Genomic DNA, 24,476 nt, shown 5'->3' on the forward strand with positions numbered 1-24,476 from the left:
CCCAAAAAGACACATAGTGTTTATAAATTCCTAAGTCTTAAATACATACATTAAATGAGTCTGGATAGACACGAATGTAAATTGCAACTTGACTGGTTGGTGGAGGCCATACAACTGCAAGGCATTAATTCTAGTTTGCCCTGTTATGCAGAATACATCTGATTTCCATTGTAAGGTTCTGGGAAGTGCCTTTTGACTATACCCTCTATAAGGGGAATCATAACAAGGTCTGTGGTTTATGACATGCTATGTCTTTTATCATTTAAGATGCCCCCACTGATCATGGCTCTTGAGTCACCATTAGCAATTAAAAGAGTGTTATGTGGACTTTAGGAACCTGAACCCCACAGGATACAGCTGTGACCACACACGCATGCACACCCATGCACAGTATTTTCCTATAGAAGTGACTCCCCAGTCCCACCTTAACCATATCATCCTCAATAGCAATGTTAAGCTTTCCTGCAGAACCACGGAAGCCCTGTCCAACCCCGTTATTGCGTGGCTGTCTAGGCCCAGTCTAGGAAATCACAGTGACATCACTTCCCTTTAATCCCCAAAGCCTAGTTGAAAATTTACCCAGGTTTAAGGAGTTACACACGCCACATGTCATTAAGCTGGGGACAGCTTAACGAACATCTCAGCTTTCACACCGAGCTCATCCTCCAGCTAAGCTACCGACTGCATTGATAAGAATGCTGACTGCTCTTTTCCTATGGAACAATGAGTGGCAGCTGAGAAACTTCACCGCAAGCTGACATCGCTTCGAGTCACTTAGCTGAGACAGTGTGTTTGCTTAGGGGTGAGTTGTGGAAAATGTCTCGCAGGCGCAGCAAAGTCCTGCTAATCCTGCAGCAACACCCTAGCAGAGCGGAGCATTATGGGGACTGGGTCTTTCTTTGGAAATTCAATTAAATGGCGACTGATGAGTCAGGCTTAGCCATAGGCTGGAGTCATGTGATCACAGAGGGAGATACTGAATGGCTGATTAAAGAAAATTATTCCATCTTTCTTTTAAAGTTTGTGTGTGAGTGTGCACCCTCTTCAAACTAACCCCTTGGTACCTGACCTGAGAGACTGTTGGCAGCAGGCACAGTGTGGTAGATGAATGTGTTAGTGTCAAGCAGTCACACTCTAATGGTCACAAGCCCCCTGACTGGGGGATCAGGCCCCTTTGCCTTCCATTGCCATAATGATGCAGTCTCTCTAATCTAAGGATCCTCTGGGACAGAGTTTGAGTTCTCAGCCTGTGATTTAGAGGGCCATAGCCCGTCTTATCTGAACGTTTTTCAAAGCTAAAAAAGAGCAAGCTAGTGAGCCTTAGTAGTTTAAAGGGGACTAGTTCTGCTGCTTGGCTTTCAAGATGGTGCTTCAGGCAGGGAGACACAAGGGACGAACAGAGTTCCATGATGATAAAGTTACTATTTCAAGCATTTCAGTCCTCTGTCCTTGATTCTTATCTACTTGATGTTTTCATATTAGCATTTGGGAGTAATAATCTGTTTACTTACTCTGTGTTTGGAGCTACCCTACTCTAAAACCATGAGGCACAGATTCAATTTTAGCCAAAGTTTTTATCCAACCTTACTATCTGGGCAGACTACAGTAAATTAACTTCTTGTCAGACTGTGGAAATGGCACCTAGCTGCTCCTCAGTAGATAGCAGAATGCTGCATACCGACTATCGTAGAGCATCTGTGTTTACTGAGGATGAAAGACACACCAGGACATTGTACATCTCAGGCAAGACGAAGGAGATGCACAAACGCAACCTTGCTTTGTGGAGCCCAAACAGTTAGCAGACGATTTGTGAACACATCCCCCCTGAGGAAAAAGGCCTTGACCTCGCGCTGGCTTTGAGAGCAGAAAAAGCAACTGTTTCCGTCTTCTCCTCGCATTCCCTCTCTCATAACCCCCCTCCCCACGCCACTTCTTCCCTCTCATCCTTTCAAGAGCGAAGTGTCAAAAAACATGGCATCTTACAGCGCTCGCTACAACTCTGAAGAAGAGAAGAGGGGAAAAAAGCTGTACCACCCAGTCGGGCTGATTGAAGGCATCTCAGACGCCTTAGGTGTACGACATTCCTCCTCCTCCTTCCTTCACTGACGCCTTTATAAACAAGTTTCAAACGCCCCTGATCTAGTTTGACAAACTTTCTCCAAAGAGCATTTGAAGAGAGGATGAGAAAGTGACACCCCCACATGTGCTTTTTTTTTTTTTTTTTTTTTTTTTTTTTAGGTGCCGGCAGAATCAGGTCTCCGCTTTCTCTTCTGCTTTTCAATCACTGCCATCTCTCTCCCTCTCTCTTTCTCCCTCTTTCTTTTGCCTTTTCCTTTCTACTCTGACAGGTCTCCTGTGGTCCCCTCAATTGCACAAGAAATGGTGGTAAATCAAGAAAAAAGACACAGAAGAAAGAGACGGAATATTTAACAGAGCTTTGTCAAGGATACAGTGAATAAATGCATCTGGAGTGCAGTAATGAGGGGAGGCATCTAGGAGGCAATTTTGTGTACCTTAGTTGGACTTTATTTTTAATGGTGCTCAGAAGGATCATCCAAAAATGACGTGCTGACATCTTAACAAAATTTAAGCTTGTTTTTTATAGATTCAACCATTTCAATCCTAAAGCATGGATACTTATTATTTGATACCTCTGCGCTGGCGCCGCCTCTGCCAGAGGCATTGTGTTTTCGGGTTGCTGTCGTGTTGCATGTATGTCTGTCCATCTGTACGTCCATCCCATTCTTGTGAATGCTACAGAATGCTTTGAGGGAATGTCTTCAGATTTGGTACAAACATGCACTTGGACTCGAGGTTGAACTGATAAAAATTTGGAGGTGAAAGGTCAACGTTACTGTGACCTCACAAAACATATTTTTGGCCATAACTCAAGAATTCACACGCTGATTATGACAAAATTTTACACAAAGGATAAAATAATGAAGTGGCATTTTGTATCCAGGGTCAAAGGTCAACTTCACTGTGACATCATAATGTTCTTCTCTCTATCAGTCCTCTGTACTCCTCTGTAAAATCAAAAAGTCAAAGTTGCTTCTCTTCTGGTGTACCACCATGGGACATATGAACTGTGTGTGTGTGTGTGTGTGTGTGTGTGTGTGTGTGTGTGTGTGTGTGTGTGTGTGTGTGTGTGTGTGTGTGACTATGGCGAGAGACAAATTCTTTTTTGATCCCACTTGAATTGTACCAAACATATGATGTTTGTCAGTTTAAAAGATAATATTTCGAGTGACGAATGAAAGTGACATTGTGACTTTCTCCTCCAAAACATTAGCCACTGTTCATGTCCGTCTTGCATTGTGTCAATATTTATACACACACCCATACTTGAAATTGAATCAGATTTTAATTCAGACCTTCATCATAGGTTCCCTTTGATTTATACTGAAAGAAGGTCTAATTTGGTTTGACTGCGCCAAGTAACGTTGTGGGAATTTTCGACTTAATTGTTTTGATGACTAAAAACAAACAAGAGCTTGCCTCAGGATATTGTTAACCGCTGACATGTTCACACACACAAGCACACCTCTTCAAAGGAAGAACAGTGTCACCCTGCTCCAGGGTTGATTAACACGCCAGGACAGACAGTGACTAAACATGAGTAGTGACATCAAAGCGAATGACCGGTTGTCTGTCTGTCAAAGGATCTCTGTGAATTTCCATGTGTTGCATGTTTTCAAGTGGAAAAAATGAATAAATGACCTTACATTTTGGATAGAATTAAAAATTATTTTTAAGTTTGCAAGAAAATATTAAGAGAAAGCTGCATTTTATAACTACATACATGACTCGAATAATTACATTAAATAATTGACACAAAATATTTTTCTTTAATATATTTTATTTATTTCATTCATTGTCAAATATAATTCCTGCCAATTTTTTGCACATGCTTGAATCGTGGCTGGCTACTTTTATTTAATTTAATTACAGAAGGAAAGCAGAAGCATGTCAGGGAAAAATAGTTTCATACAAGCAAAAAAATGCTGTACACATCAGTCATTTTTCTTTGTCTTTTAATGCTGTGATAAATATTGTATTGTGGACTTTTTATCATGATGTTATCGTAACTTGAGTTTCTGGTTTTGTTACATACTGTCCTTCCATTCAGTTGAACTGTTTGTGTTTGTTTTTTCCTGTGCTGCCTTGAAGGTGTTGTCCATCTGCTGTCTACTGTCAGCTTAAAAGCCCCTTTATTTTACATGACACTGTTTTTTCTCTGGCACAGCCTCAGGCAAAAGTTTACTGTTTTTTTGACCAGTGGTCAGGCTCTGAGAATAGAACGGTTGCCTCTCCCTTTGTTCAACACAGTGTGTTTCTTGTGTGTAATGAGTATTACAGCCTCACAAGGTTGTTAAGGCTGTTCTTCCTAATCAGATACTTGATACAATTTTTAAAAATCTGTCACCCAGTATTATTGACAGGGTTCCACCTACACAGTTAATTAGCTTAGTTAGCCTACTCATAGTGGCTCAAGTGAGAATTATTTTGCCCAGTCCATCTCAAAAAGCCAGCCGTTTTAAAAGTTTAACCCCCTCAAGTTTAAGTTTAAAGTTAATACTGGATCACAGTTTAAATTTGAGTTTAAAGTTTTGATGCACCAGAAAAAAATAAATAAAAAACTAAACTGAAGTTTAAAAGGTTTAACTTTAATTAATTGATTTTAAGCTAATTTAAAAGTTTGGTGCAACATAGGTAAACCGTTATTTAAGCAGGTTTAAAAATTAATCCCTGTTGGTACACCCAGCCTTTGTCCCTCTGCAGACAGATGCAGTCATGCAAAGACCAAGCCATGTTTGTGAATAATATTGTCATGCCAGAGGTGATAATTATTTTCAAGAAATGATGAATGACTAATAGCTCATTTTGTATAAAAACATCATACAATATGAAAAATGGATTGCAATTTTCTTAGCCTGTTACAGTAGGTGATGACTAGTTCATTGGAGTTTTATTTGACTAAGACTGGGAATCCCTCTAGCTGTTGGAGATCTGTTCCAACGTGCTCATGACAACACTGAACTTTTCACACCGTTCAGATGAAAACAGCCGTCTTTTTATGATCGGCTTTGACTTTGTTACTGTAGGCTGATTGAAGATTTTATCCCGAACATGAACACACACAGTTGAGAACATCTTAGAATGGTTTTTGAAGCTCTACGCATGGATAAATATTTTTAAATGTTAATGTGGTTTATTTCATCATCAGCTGCACTTGTGTTTGTTTATGTTATCTCTGTTATCCTGTCGCTCTATATGATGATGTTTTTTTTCCAAAGTGTCTACAAAAAAGGATACACATCTCAACTTTTAACTTCCTAGAACAAAATATGTTGCTTGTGTTGTCTGGTAATAAAAAATAATTAATCTCTCAAACAGATGCTCTTTTTCATTTCATTTATGGAAATAAAAACGGATTCACTCGAGAGCTAAAAGTGCTCCACCAAGTCCATTGTGTTACATGCTGTATAAGACATTTGGTTTTCTTTGTGTTTCCAGGCTGAGATGAAAATCAAAGTTCTGGAGGCCAAGCACCAGGAGGAGAAACTGAAGATGCAGCAGAGACACGATGCAGATGTTGAGAAAGTAAGAATCAAAACTGAAATTCTGAATATGCAGCAGCTTTGTGGATGGATAGTCCACCAGAAAAAAAAATTAATGCTTCATTTTGTAGCATTTGAGAATAGGCAAATGGATGTCACTGATTTCAGGATTTTTGACTGTAGTGTCACACGTAAGATCCTGTAGTTATAGATTCATTTAATTTGCTTACAGACTTACTGAATGAAGTGTTATAATGTCATATTGTCTTTGGTGCATAGACATTGAATTGGCCATAGTCTGACTTTGCCTCTGCAAACAGTTTTCTTTTAGAGTCCGCAAGAGACGGGTGTAGTCTGACCATGGCTGAAACCCGTTCTGGACATCTATTGCTTTTCTTTGGTTGAGACTGGCATGAAATAATGACTCTTTTTCAGTCCCTACATCTCATCAGGAAACCATGATTTCAAGTGTATAAAACTGGGCTGGTATCAATAGAATATCCACTATCCACGAGTTTCAGCTTATACTGCGAAAGAGTTTCAACTGACTCGATATATTCTGGGGTAACTGGACAGGCAGGTCTGTTAACTAGTTAACCTGCGTTATGGCGCCCATCATTGACTCTTGATTTCACTTGGTGGCTAATGAAAAGGAAAGAAGCCCGGTCTTATTATTTGCGAATCCTGCGAATAATCATCTCTTCAAAGCTCTTTGTCAGCTGTTGAAAGTAGCGGTATAGCTGGTTCATTTCACACTGGCTGCCCATCAGTTAGGCTGCAGATCAAGCACCTGGGATCTGTCACGTCTTCGGTATGACTTTCCTTTGCTGCCACAGAAGCTTTTAATAAAACAGAGAAAACACTCCAATTTTCTCTCCACTTTAAGATGCCCGTTGCTTCTTTGTGTTTGACAAGAGACAGGATGACAGCTAGCTCTCTCTCTCCCTCTCTTTAATTACATACAGATTGCGAGTTATGTCCGATTTAATTTCCTCAGAATTTTACCCAGTATTCCCTCTAATGGCTTCAAAGGGGGAGTGATTCAGGGGTGCACTCTGATGAGCCTGATGGAAGGAAGGCAAGCTAGGTTTAGTTTTAATTAGTCTCCTCATGAATAATGTATATGCTGCTGAAAGGCTACTGGTCATTGTCCCCTTGCTCGAAATGGAGAGGGTAATGAGAGAACAGGCTGAAGTGTTGTATGCTAATGGCTGTGGATCAGTACTGTGTGTAGTTCTAAAATATTTAATAACCTCAGGTGAAGAACCACATCTTTATGTGTGTGTGTGTTTTTTGTTTTTTTTTAACATGCATGCACATCACAGTAAAAAAATGTCTCAATACCATATTGGACTGTGACAATACATAATGTGATATTACATGATTAATTATTTTATTTTTATTTTATTTCATAAAAGGACAGCTAGAGACTTCTGTATTGTTTTGCAGTTTGTACATACATAATTCAAGCATTCATCTCCTTAGACATTTCATGCTTAGGTTATTAAAGAGGGAAAGAAGAAGTGCTTTAAGGTAATAGTAATCAATTAATAAATCACTCAGTAATTATTAATATAATACAAAACACACATTTTTTCGTCATTTTCATTTTTATTGTTTTTTCCATAGTTTTTTTCACAACAAATGGCTCTGACAGAGAAAACAATGTCAAATGAGACACAATTACTACCATGTCAATCAGTTAAATTTTTAATGGCAAGTAATCAATTAATTATTTATCATTAACTGTCCCTGTTAAAAGGAAAAACAAATTTAATGCTGACAAGGTCTTGCCTTTTTTAAAAAATATCACAATAAATGTCATATTGTGGACTTGTTATTGTACTGTGAGCTTTTGGTTTCGTTACATCCCTGCAGCATACAGCAGAAAACAACACATGAAATTTGTTTGTACAGAAAGTATGCTCATGTTCTAACTCCAGCCTTTGTCAGTGTGTTTTCTTCTCCAGTTCAGTTACTCTATTCACTAATAATTTTGGTTAAAGTCATGGACAGCCAGGCTGGATTTCCCCTGCATTAGGATGTCTTATAAAAGCCTAAAATGGGCACCCTAAAAGCTGTCATTTCCCACCGTCTAGTGCACTCTCTCTGGACCTGACACTGTGTCATTGCCCTGCGTGGTGGACCCCTAAAAGGACAACAATCTCTCTGGGGTTGCAAAATGGAAAAAAATTGGGTATCCCTAAATGTTCTGTGAACTTTGCTCCAGTCGGCCCATCCTCCTTTCATCTCTCCCCATCCCATTCACGCACAGGATGACAGGCCTGGCAACTAAGTGCACTTGGATAAAACAAAATGCTAGAGAGATAAAAAGTCTTACGGGCTTTGGGACAGTTCCTGACGGAAAAATAAGCTCTTACTTTCAGCCAGAAAAATGAAAGCATTGTCTGTTGTTGGACTTGTCTGTTTTGATCTGTTTAGTTAATTTGATGGGTAGTACCGATACCATTATCAATTATGCTTAAAATACCAGTGTGTAAGAATAAGGGAATCTCTTGGCAGAAATAAAATATAATATTTAGAAGTATGTTTTCATTATCACCTAAAAATAAGAATAATTTGGTTTTCGTTACCTTAGAATTAGGCCTTTATACCTACAGAAGGTCCAGGTCCTCCTCCATGGAGATGGCTGGATAGCTGGATTCACATTTCTACATGAAAAAGTATTTTATTTACTATTTTTATATGCAGGATAGAAATTATACTGCCAAAATAGAACTCTTGACTGACTGACATGTGTATGATTCAATTTTCTCCCATGGTTTGGTATTAAAAAAGCACACAAAAGTAAAATCCTAATATTAAATTACAATACTTGTAGAATTTCTATGCATAAGAATCGCAATGCATATCAAATCGACACCCAAGTATCATGATAGTATTGTATTGGAAGGTAATTGGATCATTACAGCCCTACCAAAATCTACACACTGATCCTTTAAGTAGATTGTGTCATTGTGAGAGTAGAATTTGGTGAGGTGATTAGAAGAGAAAGACCGTACCATAATTTTATTGTTAAGAACTTGTTAAGAGTTTGTTTAGAATCTTTTGGGAAATTTTGCAGTAGATAAACCCTTCGACCAACTCTATAATGTACATATATTATACAGTATGTGTGTTACGTATTTGAGCCAAGACAGCTTTTCCTCCACATGGAGAGTGCTAGACTGTCCTTTTATACTGGAGCTCCAACTCTCCGTAGCCTAATTTAACTAATTACTCACAGATGGCAGCAGCAAGCAGATGCAGTTACCTCATCACACCTCAGCACAGGTGGTTCACTCAGATGCCATTTCACTCAGTTAGCCCATCGTCTCCTTAGGACTGGATCAGCATGTGGAGGATGAAGTCTCGTCAGGTCATACAGGGAATTATGTATACAAAATGGTCCTTGTCCCAATAAATAACTAAATGTAAATGTATTGTAAGTGCTGTTTTGTTGCAACATTCAATAACTTTACTAAGTAACTAAAAAAAAGTTTCATATCACAAAACATTGATTATTTAGATACAGTTGTTATTCGTTGTGGTATTTGTGCTTTGTTTTTCTTTCTTTCCTTTCTTTTTTTTTTTTTTTTTTTTACAAAGGCCTCCTACTCAAGTAGGAGTAAAAGTAGGCCCACTTGCATTTCCAACCTAAGGCATCTGCCTTTTTTTTTTCTTCTCACCAGTCCCATGTACTTCTGGTGTCTGGCATGTGTTTGAAGAAAAAAACAACACTTAATAGACACAGTGTAAAATGCTGGCTGTTTTATCACACTTAATACTATAGATAGATGGTAGACCATCTTTTTACAGAAGAATTTGAAAATGTAAATGACAGCTGTTAGGGCGTAAAACCAATGATCTGTTGACAAATCAAGACTCAGTATTCTAAAAATGGCATAGCCATCTGTGCAAAATTAAGTAAAGGTTAAATCGAATTGTGACCTTGAACTCAAAAGTCACATTGAATCTTGGGCCCCCTTTTCACATGCACCGCAACACATTTTTTGGCCCGGACTTAAGTCTGCCAGCTCCCTAGTCCTGAGTCTGGGTGAGCTGCCTGTGTGAATAGAGCATCTCAGTGTCCCGAGCGAGCGAGTGGGCATGTTGATGATGCTGCATGATGTGAAGCTGCTTGCATGTTCAGTGATTTAAGAATTCTGTTTCATACAGACTGTTTGCCGATTACCATCAGCCTACACAAGCCTAATATTTTTTAAACTCACGCTTTAATGCCTTACTTTGTCATCTGTGATGTGAAAACATCACAATACAGTCAGAAAAGCAGCACACCCCAGACTCTCCTGCTGGGAAGCGATTTTTTTTTTCCCAGGATGGCAAAGACATGTCCTGCCCTACTCTGACATGCGTAGTAATCGCTGCAGAGTAGGAACACTGCAATCCTTTTGAGACTTGATATCAGAGTAAAGACGGTCATCACTACAGATGAGTCGTCCACCTCCTGCATACTCTGCAGGTCCCACCCCTTGCCTAAGCCATACGTATTATTTCTTACATGTATGAACACCTCTGATGTGGACAATCTCCTAATGTGTGCTGCATGTATGAAAGGGCACGTTCAGATGATGTCTGGACATGAATCTGAGGACATAGTTCAAAGTGCATAGGTGAAAGCAGAATCATTACACCCTTATGTAAAAGTGATTTCAGGTTCCAATGTTTTTTTTTTTTTTTTGAGTTTTGGTGGTTGTGTTTTCTTTTGTTTATATGTGATTCACAATTGGTACCTTTAAATTTAGCCTCTGTCACTAACAGCCTGTCACTCCTCTGTCACTGTCTTGAGAAAAACTTTGTCTATTCACAGCTTTTTGGAATAGATTTGATTGCTACACTTTAATGAGAACCATCATAATGTGACCATTTTCTCAGCAGTAAAAAAAAAAGCCTTATCTTTCCCAGTATGTGTTTTAAAAACAAGTTCCTTCTCCCTCCTTAGATTCTTGACCGAAAAAACTGTGAGATTGAGGAGATAAAGAGCATGTACCGAGCCAAGCAGAAGGAATCGGAAGAGACGATCCGTAAGCTGGAGAAGAAAGGTGAGAGGTCACAGGATTGCAGGGTTAACTGGAAGGATGTTTATACTGGTGTCTCTGAACACTCAGCGTAAAAAGCCAGAAAAGATACAATTCCACAAGACACTGTGCTGGTGTAGAGTGACGTTCTCCAGCTGTGCTGCTCAATCTAAAGTTTAATCTCATAATGTGTTCATTTTTCTTTATGCTTAATTTCCTCTTCCCTATTTCTCTCTCATTCCTCTCCACTCATTCGTCCGTCTCTAAAAGCATTTCATGAGAAATGTATAAACTTGGCAAAGAGAAGCGCTACTGGCCATGTGATAGAAGCAATATCTTTATTGGCATTGATTTACTGACAGCGCATCAATGAGCATGAGTGTGTGTCTGTCTGTGTGTGTGTGTCCATCTGCGTACATACCCCGAGGCAGGGCCTGACTGCTCTTTGTGTGTGTTTGCGTTTGTGTGTGTGTGTGCGTGCTCTCCCACAGTTCAAAGTGTGCTGCGGGAATCCCAGGTCATCTGCGAGAGCAAAGAGAAGCAGATTGCTGAGCTGAAGAAGATGTCGGATCAGAGCGCCGACTCCCTGAAAAACGAGTGGGAGAAGAAGGTATGAGGAAAAGTTGAAGGGCTTGGATATTCTGCAGCCCAGCCCCCTGTAAGCAGCCCTGAGCCAGAGGAAGACCGTTTGATAGCGTGAGACCAGCAGACTTCACTGCGAGCAGGCAGACTTTGCTATACTGCTATAAAAATCTTTATTCTTTCATGCTGTGCTTAAGTCAGTGTGGGTTTTTTAGTGATGAAAAATGAATGCTCTCTGCCCTGGGTAAATTGTGTTTTCACTGCTGATAGCTCGAGCTAACAGAGCTGTTGGGGCTTAATAAGATCCTGATGAGATTCCCACTCATCTCTTCTGGGTCACTTAGCACAAGATAAGTAATCTTGTGGAACAATTTTTCTCAGATGAAATAATAATAAAACTACTTAGCCATATAAATGATGTTTATTCCTCTTGAATAAGCACGACATTAGATGCCCAGAGAATTAAATTTGATGAAACAAGGAGTTATGAAACCACGACAAAAGAAAGAAGACAGGGAGAAAGATGCGTGACTGATATGTGGTGATTCTTTGCTTTTCCAGCTGCATGCTGCTGTGACTGAGATGGAGCAAGAGAAATTTCAGCTGCAAAAAAAACACACTGAGAACATCCAGGAGCTGCTGGAGGATACCAACCTCAGGCTGGCCAAGATGGAGGCTGAGTATGACGCTCGGTCACAGGCAACTGTGAGTACAGTGCAGGAGCAGGAATCGGTGTCTCTGTATGTGTGTGTAGGATTTAGATATTGATCAAGCTAAAGGAAAATCAAGTTTCATCAGCGCATTGATAGACAGAAGTGGATGGAGCCTCTGGGTCTGAAAAGTGAAGCCAGTGCAGAAGTGCCTTAAACCTGTGTTCTTTCTAATGGCCAACAGGGCGACTCCACTGATTGTGAAAAGACAGATTATATGGAAGTCTATGAGAAAATGACATATTCTCAGAGTCTAGAAATTAGTTTATGGTCTTGATCTCTAGTTTAAACGTGACGTAACGGTGACTCAGTTCACTAACAGGCTCTCAATGATTGTATTATTCACAGCCATTGATGTATATGAGAGACATTTGCATGTGGTAGGCTCTAAATGGCATTAAGCTGTAGCAGTTTGAAAAATTTTAACTTTACTTTATGTACCACGATTTAACTTGGATTGGTACACTCATGTTTATTCCATTTGTATGTGATCATCACTTTATACCAAAGGGAATGGGCTGAGTGCAGCTTTAGACAGAGCATTCGCTTGCTGCTGTTTTGCAGATTCATGTTAAACAGCAGCAGGAGATTCAAGTGTTCAGACACTTCATGTGGGCAGATTATGTTCCATGCCCAATACTAGACTTTCACTGGAACAAACAGGATTCTGGTTGACAGGATGGGTGTATTTTTGCATAAAGCTCTCGCCTTGTTTTGCTCTAAGGGAAGCATTTACATCTGTCATACCTCTAATTATAAAACGGTGACCTGTGCCGCCACTCCATGGCTCAAATGAAGGGAGACATCCTGTAACCTCTGGGCGAGAATGACTCATATCATCTTTATAAAGGGCTTTGATCCAAGGGTGTATTAAATCTTACGCACGGCATACATGCACACCTCCCAAAGCAACAGTTTCTTTGATGTCACATGCAAGAACTTTGCTTTTAAGTGGGATTGTGCACATTTCATTAGTGGGGACCATCAACACCAGAGGCCAGCCGAACACACTGCTTCATAAATAGTATTGTTATCAGTATCCGCTTTCATGGGCTGTCATACATACACACACTGCTTCTGGCCTTAATCTGTCAGCAGGCCCACATTTAAGAGGCATCAAACACTGGACAGTGCGGGGCTGGCGGTAAGGCCCCTCTTTTAATAATTAAGGACATACAAGGCCCCCGAGAATAAAAAGAGCCCTCTGTCACTGTAAATTAGCAGTTCTCCTGCTATGAGTTTGGGCTCACTTCCACATACACACGTGCCTTGTGTAGGATGTTCAGTGTAGATTTTGTCTCAGGTGAGTTATTACAGCACCCTTGTGTCATGGTTGGTGTCTCTAAGCTTAATCCTGTCAAATCAATATTGTTTTGTGTTGTTTTATTGCGAAAAGGTTTGTCTTTCATCCTTCAAGACACCAGTCAGAAGACCTGAGTTTATTCAACATGAAGACATTTTGCACCCTGTAGAATATTCAGTTCTCTTTGTTTAACCCAGCAGCCAGGAGTTTTAGCAGCTTCGAGCATGTGGTTATTGTGTAAATAATCTTTCAGGTCACTACTAACTCATTTGCTTGCTATGAGGGGGAGATGTAGCTGCTTAATCAAAGTTCAAACCCAGGACACGATGTGAAAAGTTCACCCAGTTCACATGAAAAGCATGCAAGCCAAGACAAACTCAGATTGATGATTCATGTTCATTCAAATACGGCGCACTGGATCTGGTTTAATAACAGTGAAATGAAGAATGTTCATCTGCCCCTTGCTACCTGGTTGGATTTCTATCCAACACAGATCAAAGATCTCACAAGGGGGGCTTGCAGATATGTCAGATGTTGTTATTTTTGGACGTTATCTATGCACAGGGCATAGCAGATAGAGTGACTGAGTAGGTGTCGGAAAATATAGACAAGCCGGTATCTGTCTAGGTATTGCACCAGACAAACTCTTGACTTTAGTCCACGCACGTCCATACCCAAAGGACTGATAATGGAGATATGATTAAAATTGTCTAGTGGTTAGAGATGAACTTTTATCCCTGTCTTGCTAGTTGCTAGGATTTTGTTATCTTTTGTTCTTATGAGTGTGTGCAACATAACTGTGAAATTAGCTTTTTTTTTAAAATAACTTGAAGTTAGTCTTGTCTTGCCAACATGCGCTGGATGAGAGGGTGAAATGGTGGTAGGAAGGTTTCAGCTCTCATTTTTCATCTGAGTAATTATACACAGAACAATGCAACAACATGGCAGCACAAATGACAAAACTAGCCATGATAGAAGCTGAGAACAGTGATCAAAATGGAGTGCAGATGACACACTCAGCCACTTAACCCTAGTGCACCGCAGAGCATCCAGGGGAGGCTTGTTTGTGCTCTTTTTTGCTGTTTGACATAATGTACAGACAACATTAAGGATCGTGAGCGAGTCCTTTTTTTAAACAGTTTGCTCTCATCAAACTCACCACACTGTCTTTGTAAAAGTGTAATTTTAACATCGCCAGCTTCATTTTGACTCAACAGAAACACCAAAAAAAAAAACAGGTGCAGGGCAGGTGACTCGGACGGTGGCTGCAGCACTGTCAGTAGCCTGGGGAAAGAGGCTCCGCACTGCACTGCAATTTTATAAATGAAATAATTGCACAACGCACAGTTTTACCTATTTCACTATGTGTAAATCTGATATTTTCACATCAGAGTTGATTAGGACAGACTTGAAAACAGGAATCTTATTGTTAAAACATACTTATGTAGGGTGATAAAGAAATTTAGACTGGTACACTGAACTGAAAAAGAGAAAGAACAAATTGTCAGATATTCGTATATAATGGCCAAATCTGATTTGACAGAAAAAAGTCAGGTACAATCCTATCATAGTCATTTCAAAGCAGTGGGAAACAAACTTGCAGGAGTATTTGTTTGACACCTGTTCCACAAGTCCACAGTTTACTCTGTCTCTCTTACTTATGTCTTCTGTCAGACTTTCTCCTCCACTTGCTGCTTGTCCTCCAACACTAGAGTTTGAAATACAACATGACTACATACACACAGCCTGACAAGCCTCCGGAGATGAGTGATGCAGGCTGTCTCCCAGTTGCTGGCTTTAGATCTGATACAAAAACTGTAAAAGATCATCCTTCACTCTGTATGACTTTTTGTTACTAATTACATGTTTTTTTTTCTACCTTCAAAGACTTTATTGCTTCTAAATCTCTGACAGGGACAGAAGCTCATAATGTAGCTTATGTAGTCTGCACTTCACACCTTGTAATTCTCCTTCTAAAACACCTAATTAGGGGACGTAATTTGCTCCGTCTGAGTGTGTCCAGGTGTGCCTGTTCCAGCCTTAGCATGGAGACGCGTTTCTTCTCATCTCCTGCCAGAGAGCTAAGTGTCAGCACGCGTCCCTGCACAACACAGACCCCTTGTTCCTTTTCTTAGCACCCTACACTGCTAACACAAAGACAGAAATCTCTCTCAGCAGCCTCGCCGGGCACTGCTCTCATACTCTTTTCAAACGCACCGCTCTCTCCTTTGCCGTCATTCCACCCCTTGTCATCGCCAGCCTCTGTCATCGTCTAGATGGACTAGCACGCTCCATCTTTAATCAGCACCCCGTCATCGCCTTTATCAGCCTGCCCACACCGCATTCCACGCTGTCACAAGCACAGACACACATGCACATGGTGGGGCACTGTATGCAGAGAGGGGACATTTCTTTTCATCAAATCGATGCCGGAAGAAGCCGCCTGCATCAGCTGGACTTTGATCATTTTCTTTATTGAAAATCAGAATCCTGATTGACTTTTTGATGTTTTTCACTGAAATAAACGATGTTGGCATAGAGTGGAGAAAATTCATTACACTGTACTTTCACCAGAAATGCGCATATAAACTCCTAAAGATGGATGCTGTGGCTCCACTTCTTCCCTCTGTACAAAACTGAAGCCAGAATATCCTGGATAGAAGTACTGTCATCTTGTTCTGGTGACTTGCCCATGGCTGATATATTCATCTAATTGCCCAACACAATAAGAAAAGAGCATGAGATACAAACAAATCAGGAACCCACTGATCAAAACATTGTTCCACAGTCAGAACTCTTTAACTTTTTCGAGCTACAGTTGGGATTTATTAATTGCTGTCTGTTGTTAGTTGGAACATGTTCATTCCAACAGTATGTCCACATGGCAGGCAGGTGAATATACAGTCAGTTTAAGTTTCCAAACAGGAGAACGACCCGGTATTGCCTCGTGTTGCCATGAGTTGATCCACATTTCAGAAGTAGGGCAACAAGGTGAAATAGTATCTTGGAGTTTTGCAGCTTTAGAAACTTTTCAAAGGCACAACAGTTGAGTTCAGAAACTGCTGCAGTTGAGCTTTTGTACACTGGATGAACAAAACAGACAGAAATATTTTCACTTGATAAGATCTTTCCCTGTGTAGCATTGAAAGGTTTTCTGCTGGTTTGACCTTTGCTACAGTTTGTATAGAGAAGATGTTTTTGTTTTTGATGACTCACAGATCTTCAGAGACTACCAGTGCAAAGCAGTTTATTTTAACTCCAGCACTAGCTTTAGACTTGATCATAAGCACAAAAGCAGTATGTATCGATAATTTCTTTTTTTCTTTTTTCGTACTGTTCGCTGTTTTTGTAGAATGTTGAAAAGGCATGAAGGACTCTGTTTGTGGAACTATAACATTGTGCTGGTGACTGAAGTGGAGATATATGCTGGTTCTTTGACATGCTGTCAATTAGTTTGGAGCTGAGTAAATAGCCTGTCACTCGAAAATAAAATAGGTCTGCATGTGTCCTGCCCCTGAAAATAATGTATTAAGAGGCAATTTTCTCCTTATGAAAGTAACACCAGCGATTGTCAGACCATTGAGAATTTTGTCAGACAACAGCATATCAAATCAACCTACTGACCAGACGGTGTCATCCCTTTATATTAGCAATCAGACTTCTGTGTGACTTCACAATGAGAGCTCCCAGTTGTTTCACCCATGATATTTTTCTTAAGCTGGTGCCTTTAGTGGTTGAAGCTGTTTGGTTTACTGGTTTCTGTATTTGCTTGGGGTCCAGGAACAAACGGTGCGCGAGCTGGAGCTGCGGGTGAAACAGCAGTCGGTGGAGGTGGAGAAGGGCAACGCATTGCGTCAGAAGGTGACACACGAGAAGGCCGAGTTGGAGATCCAAATTGCATCCATCAGCGCCGAGCTGCAGGAGGCCAACAGGCGGTATGTATAACTGGGAGTGATGAAGGGAGAAATATTGTGGGAGTGTCGAAAATAGGATACTCCTCAAGACCATGTTGTTGACATGTTATTGTAAAGTATCTGCTTGGGGTCTTAAGGAATCATCAAATAACTGCAATTACTTAATTGATGTTGTTGGAAGCGGGACAGCTCAGTGTGCGTGTATTAACTGCCTTGTCTTGCTCTTTACTGTCCACAGAAATATGATTCTGCAGAAGGAGAAGGAGCAGCAGAGTGAGCAGCATGAGCGGACAGTGCAGAAACTCCAGGCCAAACATGAGACTGACATGAGCCACTTACATCAGGAGCATGCTCTGTCTGCCGCTAAGGTCCACATTACCACATGGCTCTCCCTACCAGTCTGCTAAATTTACCTTTGATTGATGCAAAATACAAAATTGCGCCTAGTTTAGCCACATTTTTAACCAGTTTCCTGTTTGTTTCTCCTTTTTCCAGGCCTCTGAGGTGATTGAGGACTTTGAGAAAACTGCAGCTCATCTCAAACAGCAGCTCCTGGACAGTGAACATCGAAGACACCAACAAATCAGGGTATGCATTTCTACAACCCCAATTCCAAAAAAAGTTGGAGCGTTGTGTAAAAATGTAAACAAAAACATAATACAATCCTTTGCAAATCCTTTTTGACCTATATTCAATTTAAATAAATTACAAAGACGAGATATGTCTATTGCCAGTACATATCAACATTGTTTTATATTGTTTTATGGTCCAGGCCTGTGTACAAATACCAGCTCTGAGTGTACTTAAAGTAACAATGTTCTTGTTTTAGTTTGATATGTTTCAGTGTCACCTCTCCCATACAGTATCATTTCTGCTTCCTTTCAGGATCAAGGGGTGAAGTTTCAACAGGAAAAAGATGAACTGCAGATCAACTGTGAGAAAAAGGTAGTGTGTGTACTCGCTCCTTCAGGAAAACTGATCCACTGGGCTCCATAGCTTCTGTCGCTGCATTAAAACAGCCCTGGACAAAGTTATTACGGTCAAGTGGAGATCAAAGCCTGGAGTCACATGTTCCTTTCGGTCCCCCCAACTTTTAGATTTTATGTCTGGTCTCGTAAAATCAGAGCCATGATTAACAGATAGATGTAGGACTGGACAGAGAAGAAAGAGGAGGATTTATAGAATAGAATTAGAGTTATTAAGCACAGAAAGTTGAAAATGGGAGTTATAAGCAAATCCAAATAAACTTGTAGAGTCACTTGGCAAAAGAGGAGATTCTAAAGCGACATTTCTTCTGTCAGTGTACCAGGGCCTACACTTAATTGCCCTTTCGCTCAGGTCTTTACTTTTCAGAGACGGTCTTCAAAGCCATAGAGCCGCCGTAAACCATAGAGTGAGAAGACCATTGTTAATGATCTGAGCTGGACCAGACCAGTCCAGGCCAGACTTCTCAGGTGAAAATCAGGATTTAAAGACCTTCTGCACCTGGGTCATCTTCAAAGTGCCACAGTAATAATGTGAGTGCTGGTGGCAGGCTGGCATAGACGGGGCCCCTCTGGCTGATACACCTGCAAGAACTTAGCGGGCCTCTGTGCGTTTATTCAGGGTCAGGGAGAATTTAAATTAAGTCTCTCTAAAAGAAAGTCAGTTTGGTTTTGATGTGTTTTCCTCAAATACAGACTTTTTTTATTCTGTCCTCGTAATCCACCTGTATCATTTTTTCCACCTTTTTTTCCTTCTTCATTCTGCAAGGTGACAGGAGATGAAAACAATGAAAGAAAGAGTCAGTCGTTCATTTTCCATTTTGTTTCCCCTGGAAAGATTCCTCTTTCCACTCCTCAGGAGTGGTAAATGAGACACGTGAAGGAGGCCAGAGTACGGTATCTGGACATAAGAAGGGCCCATATGGCTGCCATAGATCCAGAGTGAGAGGCCCTCTGTGCAGGCAGATAGGCTCGGATGGTACTTTTGATGGGGTGATAGAGAGAAGAGACGAGACCAGATGCACAAGGTCACAGGCAGGAGAGTTTTGTTGAGTGATGTTTGATGTTGTCTGCTGTTGCACTCACTTACACCTCTCTCTCTCTCTCTCTCTCTCTCTCTCTCTCTCTCTCTCTCTCTCTCTCTCTCTCTCTCTCTCTCCCTCTCCCTCCCTCCCTCTCTTTTACTCTCTCTCAGGTTTCAGCAATCCACAGTGAGGCAGAGAAAGAAAGAGCAGAGGCCAAGAGGAAGATAGCCAAACTAGAAGATGCACTCAGGTACAATGAGAAAAAACACCTCAAAAATGTTATTTGTTTTTCTATAATAGAGTATCACTGTGAAAGTTTCTGAAACTGTACAGTGTCACATTTGTATTACACTGTTTTACACCAAAATTAGCACTTATATACAGGTTTTATAAACACAGATAACCCCTCTATAAGAGGAGGATGATTGATTCCTCTTGCGTTGCTAGTGGTCTGATGTGTTACTAGAAAGCCGAGACTCAACTCATGAGAGCAGAGAGAAAGAGGCTTTCAAGTCTCTGTGTGTTCAGCTCTCAGTACCTTTGTAGCTTCTAACCGAATGCCTGTGGTTTAAAGTTTAGTTTCTCTCCTGTGTCACTATACATATTTTACTGTTTCATGTTCACTTTCAGCTGGATTGGAGTTGTTAAGTTACTGCTGAGGAGAACCCGACATTTTCTGATTGTGCTGCCCCATAATAAAAATATCAGGTCACTGTTATTGTGAAGAAGTTAGGAAATGATTGTGTTTATACAACGGCTGCTCCATTTAAAACGAAACGAATGCCGATGTACCCTTTCCCACTGAAGACAAAAGCCAGATGTTAGTGGGTGTCAGTGGTGTTTTTTGTCCGGTGTAAAAGGGGCTTTTGCAAGAAAATTGTATTTAATACTTATTACAGAGTGAGCACCCAAAATTACCAAATTTTAGAGCACTGTTTTCAGTTGTAAAGCTGTACATACTGTGGCAAGATATTTATCCTGTGCTTTCAGTTCATATAGTCCATCTGAATACTTCATTCATACAAACTTTACTGTGTATTTCATCACTTAAGTTAGAATTTACACAATAATCACATTAGTGAGCTCTATAATCTGTACGTCTGTGTGTGTGGTCCTCCTCCTTCCCTCTTGGCAAAGTGTTTTGACATAATGGTCTAAGGCACACCATCAGCCAGTGTGTGTAAGTGTGTGTGCGTGTTGCAGATGCGTGCAGTTGACAAAATGCAAGCTGGAGCAATGAACCCTACAGATATGGTAGGATGTGTGTATGTGCGCAAACAAAATACTGCTAAACTTGATCATAATCTTGAAATATCATCAAAACACAAACAACGATAGTGCCTGGGGTATATGGACACATTTCCTGCTTTATTACTGTTTGTACTGAAATTGCCCCCTTTGGTCATGAAATTTCCAACATATATAATGCTACCAGATCATTTATTTTACAGTTATTAGTATCACACATTTGATCCTTGACTTTGTGGCTTCAAACTTTATTAGAGAGTTGTTTATGTCTACAGACTTGAGTCTTTGATCATACGAACAGTGTGTATGAATTCTGATTTAAGGTGGAGTTTGGCTTTAACAAGCCAACCCTTGCACACTCTCTTTGATCTTTTTTTATAACTGCGAGTTGTACGGTTTGAGTTGAGAGCCTGGAAACTGTGATGAGGAGTCGTACAGATCAGAGGTTCACGTGTGATAGGCATTTGTGTTGTCTTGAAGAAAACTAGCAAACTTAATCCTACTGTATACATCAAAATGTCTCTACGCTAATGAACTGATAACCATACGAGAGAAATACCATGTGACTTCAGCTGCAAGACATCATAAAGAAGAGATAGTTGTGACAAATTCAATTCCTGACCTTCTGTAGAAATATTTTTTGTAAAAGTGGTAATTTTATGCGTTAACAATCTTTAAAGCTGCACTAATTAATTGTCACAAAATACAAACCCAAATGCAAGCTATGACGCTAAGCGAAAGCCACGTATTAACAACATCCAGAAACGCTGCAGACTTCTTTGGGTCCCAGCTCATTTGAAATGGACTGACACAAAGTGAAAAAGTGTGCCGGCTTTTGGAAATCATGAAAGCCGTGTCCTCCGTGCTAAAAAGGGGAGGAACCATCTAGACTTTTAACAGTGCTGACTTCAAAAGCCAACATCTGTGATGGTATGAGGGTGTGGCAGTGCCCGTGGCATCATGGGTAAGTGTGTGAAAGCCACATTAATGCTGAAAGGTTTTGGAGCAACATATGCTGCCATCCAGATGTCGTCTTTTTTTCAGAGACAGCCCCACTTATTTCAGTAGGACAATGGCAACAACAGTGTGTTTCATAGTGGAAGAGTTCAGGTACTAGACTGGACTGCCTGTAGACCATTAAGAGCTACTTTTGTCTCTCCATCACTCTTTAGCCTCTTACTCTCAACCTCTGTCACTTCCTTCCCTCCAGAAATACACACTCTGCTGACATCCTAGACTTCACCAGACTCCAGCCAATCAGCCAGCAGTCAGCCAGTCAGTACATTCCACTGGGTAATTAATCCCATACTAGACCACATTACTAAGTCACAAGCAGATTACAGTTTCCCTGGCAAAACTAGAACGTGTTCTGCACAATTAAACACAACGCCCATTCAACAACCTCCGCTCCACTTCCAGCCGTACACAGCCAAGGCCAGTGACAGTGCCATCACCCCCCTCGAGAGGTTTTCAACTGTTTGTCACAATATAATAGCAACCCAGAGGCAGTGGATTAGAAAGAATGGGTTGAGCGTGGCTGCATTTGCTTTTTTCTTGGGTCCTCATCAATAAGGCCTCAGGCACTTTGTGTCTTAGCCAAATACTTTAAATGGCCTCTAAAAATGGGGATAAATCTTTTCGGTGAATTAGAAATGGTATTAACCTGGAGGACGTGGTTATTATTGCAGTTCCTTTGTGTTCCTTTCTTTGAAACAACTTGAAAACAAATTTTGCAGTTTCGTGGCGTTAAGTATTCAGCGTAAAGATCGCAGAGGGACATTGATGGTTGTGCCTGCTTAGTGTTTGTGTTTGTCATTGTCAGCCCGGCAACAGAGGACAAGCTTAAACGCAGCAGACAGATCCGTTTGTGCATAAATTATCCTTGTTGTTAGTATCAGTAACGAGCCAGTCATTCCCTCGTTTAGTGTTAAACACTGAGAAAACGGCAAGTGGCCCATCGGGCTCTTAGCTAATTAAGTACTCAAGCCCCACACACATACCACACACTTACACACGCGCTAAGCAGTCTGATGTCTGTTACCTGCCTGCTGTCGTGGCAACACTGACGGCCTTTAAAGGCGATCCAGGAGAACTTCAAAGTCAAAGCAAGACCGCACGTGTGTGTGTGTGTGTGTGTGAAGATGGCAAGATGGATGATGAAATTGAATAAGTAGATCTGCTCAACATACCTTCCATGTGCCAGAGACTGTGTGTGCTGTTTATGAGTATTTTGTGTGAGTTTGTTGACCCACGCAATCTAGTGTTAAAAGACATCAACATAGATCTATTAATAGCAATTTCTATGCTCTGATATTTTATTTCTCCTTTCTATAAGTAGGACCAGAAATGATGATGGCGCCGGAAGTTATGACTACTGTTGCTTGTGTGTATCATATATAGCCGATGTCTTTCCACGCTTTACACCCACTCTTTCTTTCCAGTATAAAAAGAAATATCACCCTGTCCTGCCATGCAAATAAGCATTGCTGTGTCAATTTGAGTTCCAGGTCTGTGTTACTATAGCAACAACAACAGAAAGCAGTACAAAGCTGTTCAGAGAACAAGTTTCTCTCCTTTTCTTTCATCCCAACGTGCCTCAGATCATTACAGGGCATTAGCATAGAGATGGAGAGATGCACCACAGAGGGGGGAAAAAAGAGGGAAAGGGAGCTCATCTGGGAAACAGCTTGTCTGCTTTTGCAACAGTGACCTCCAAATCACAATTTAAAAACATCAGAAAATCACCTGAATGTTTAAAGTAGGGGAAAAGAAAAACAGCTGGTCTATTTCTAGATGATGGTATTTCTCTCCTCATGAAGAGGCTGTCATATTTTTTCTTTTCTCCTCCACGCTGCTCTCCCTCCCTCCCCATACCATTCCAGTCCTCCTTCCTGCCGCTTGGCACCCAGCTGGCTTTATCAAAACCACATGCCTGTTCAGGTTGTGGTGCAGGGTTGTCGCAACTCTGACTGTGTCTCAGCAGTAACTTCTGCTCAGTTTGATCGTTCACAGTTTGGAGTGGCAGAGGCAGCTTCTACTTTAGGCAGCTGGAGGGAAAGTGCGCTCGCCTTTTATGAGAGGCTAACACACCGGCTGTCCAAACCTGTGCTCACACTCACACTCACACTGTCAAGGATTGGAGCTCTTTTTTTTCAGTCACAGTCCTGTTTAATTGAAAGTTTCTTGCTTGTCTGCTATTGTTGTAATTCCAAATTTTCTCACAACACACCACCAAGCTGCTGTTTGATCTTGTAATCAGTTCTTGAGACATGAAAACAAATTTTTTTAGCAGGGTATTAACTAAGTGTGTGTATGCATGCCCACATGCTTGCATGAGATAGTGCCCTTCTGCTCTTACTGGTGTTGGATGCACCCAGTATGTTCTTTCATGTTATTTTGTGTGTGTGCACATGCATACCCTAATTCTGTGTGTCTTTTGAAGTGGTCTTATCTTTCTCAGCATTCCTCTCCCATGACAGGAGGGATGGAGGGAGGCAGGGGTGGTGGTCCGGAGAGGGACCAGAGGCCCAGTTAGAGTTGAGGTGCAGGAGCAGGTGGAGGTATGGATCCTGAATATTGAAAAGCTGCACCAGGGCTCGATATTTGCTCCCATGGCAACTGCATTGAAATGGGAGGATGGAGATGGGTTAAGCGCCAGTTCGATACCACAGACCTGATTAAAGGGAAATTGTAAAGAGCTCTTTAACTGGGTCCTACAGCCAAGGTTCTCTGAGTTAAAGGACAATTACCTCCTCTTTCTCCTTTATTATGATCAATGTTTTGTTTCAGTCAATATTTATAATTATACATCAGTTAGTTCCGTCCGAGCAATTTGATTGGACCAGCGCCATTCCATGAGTCCTGATATTAGAGTACAACAGCACAACAGTCTTTTAACTACATTTCTCTCCACTTTACAAGTGTTCTAATAGCAATTAGATTAACATTATGATGACTAACATGTAGAGGTAAGATGAAAAGGAGGTGTCTTATACAGTAATGATTCAGGGCTTATTAATGTGCGATCAGCCACATTTTAATGGACTGGCAAAGTACACTCAGTGGGATACAAGCATAGCAGTTTTAACAGCTGTTGACCAATTAATCACAG

At 40.8% G+C, this 24,476-nt stretch overlaps 1 protein-coding gene across 3 annotated transcripts in view; it reads left to right on the forward strand.

Annotated features, from left to right (window-relative positions):
• The window catches only part of cep112 (centrosomal protein 112), a 139,817-nt gene that overhangs the window by 24,781 nt on the left and 90,560 nt on the right, over nt 1-24,476 (forward strand). For all 3 annotated transcript variants that reach the window (XM_084744375.1, XM_084744373.1, XM_084744374.1), the window contains 9 exons: nt 5,518-5,604; nt 10,525-10,624; nt 11,092-11,210; nt 11,744-11,887; nt 16,976-17,130; nt 17,348-17,477; nt 17,605-17,697; nt 17,995-18,054; nt 19,288-19,367. In XM_084744375.1, the coding sequence (XP_084600501.1) occupies nt 5,518-5,604; nt 10,525-10,624; nt 11,092-11,210; nt 11,744-11,887; nt 16,976-17,130; nt 17,348-17,477; nt 17,605-17,697; nt 17,995-18,054; nt 19,288-19,367 (968 nt within the window). The remainder of the gene's footprint in view (nt 1-5,517; nt 5,605-10,524; nt 10,625-11,091; nt 11,211-11,743; nt 11,888-16,975; nt 17,131-17,347; nt 17,478-17,604; nt 17,698-17,994; nt 18,055-19,287; nt 19,368-24,476) is intronic.

This window comes from Lutjanus erythropterus, chromosome 19 (genome assembly GCF_056507025.1).
Source record: "Lutjanus erythropterus isolate fLutEry1 chromosome 19, fLutEry1.hap2, whole genome shotgun sequence".
Classification (NCBI taxonomy): Eukaryota; Metazoa; Chordata; class Actinopteri; order Lutjaniformes; family Lutjanidae; genus Lutjanus; species Lutjanus erythropterus.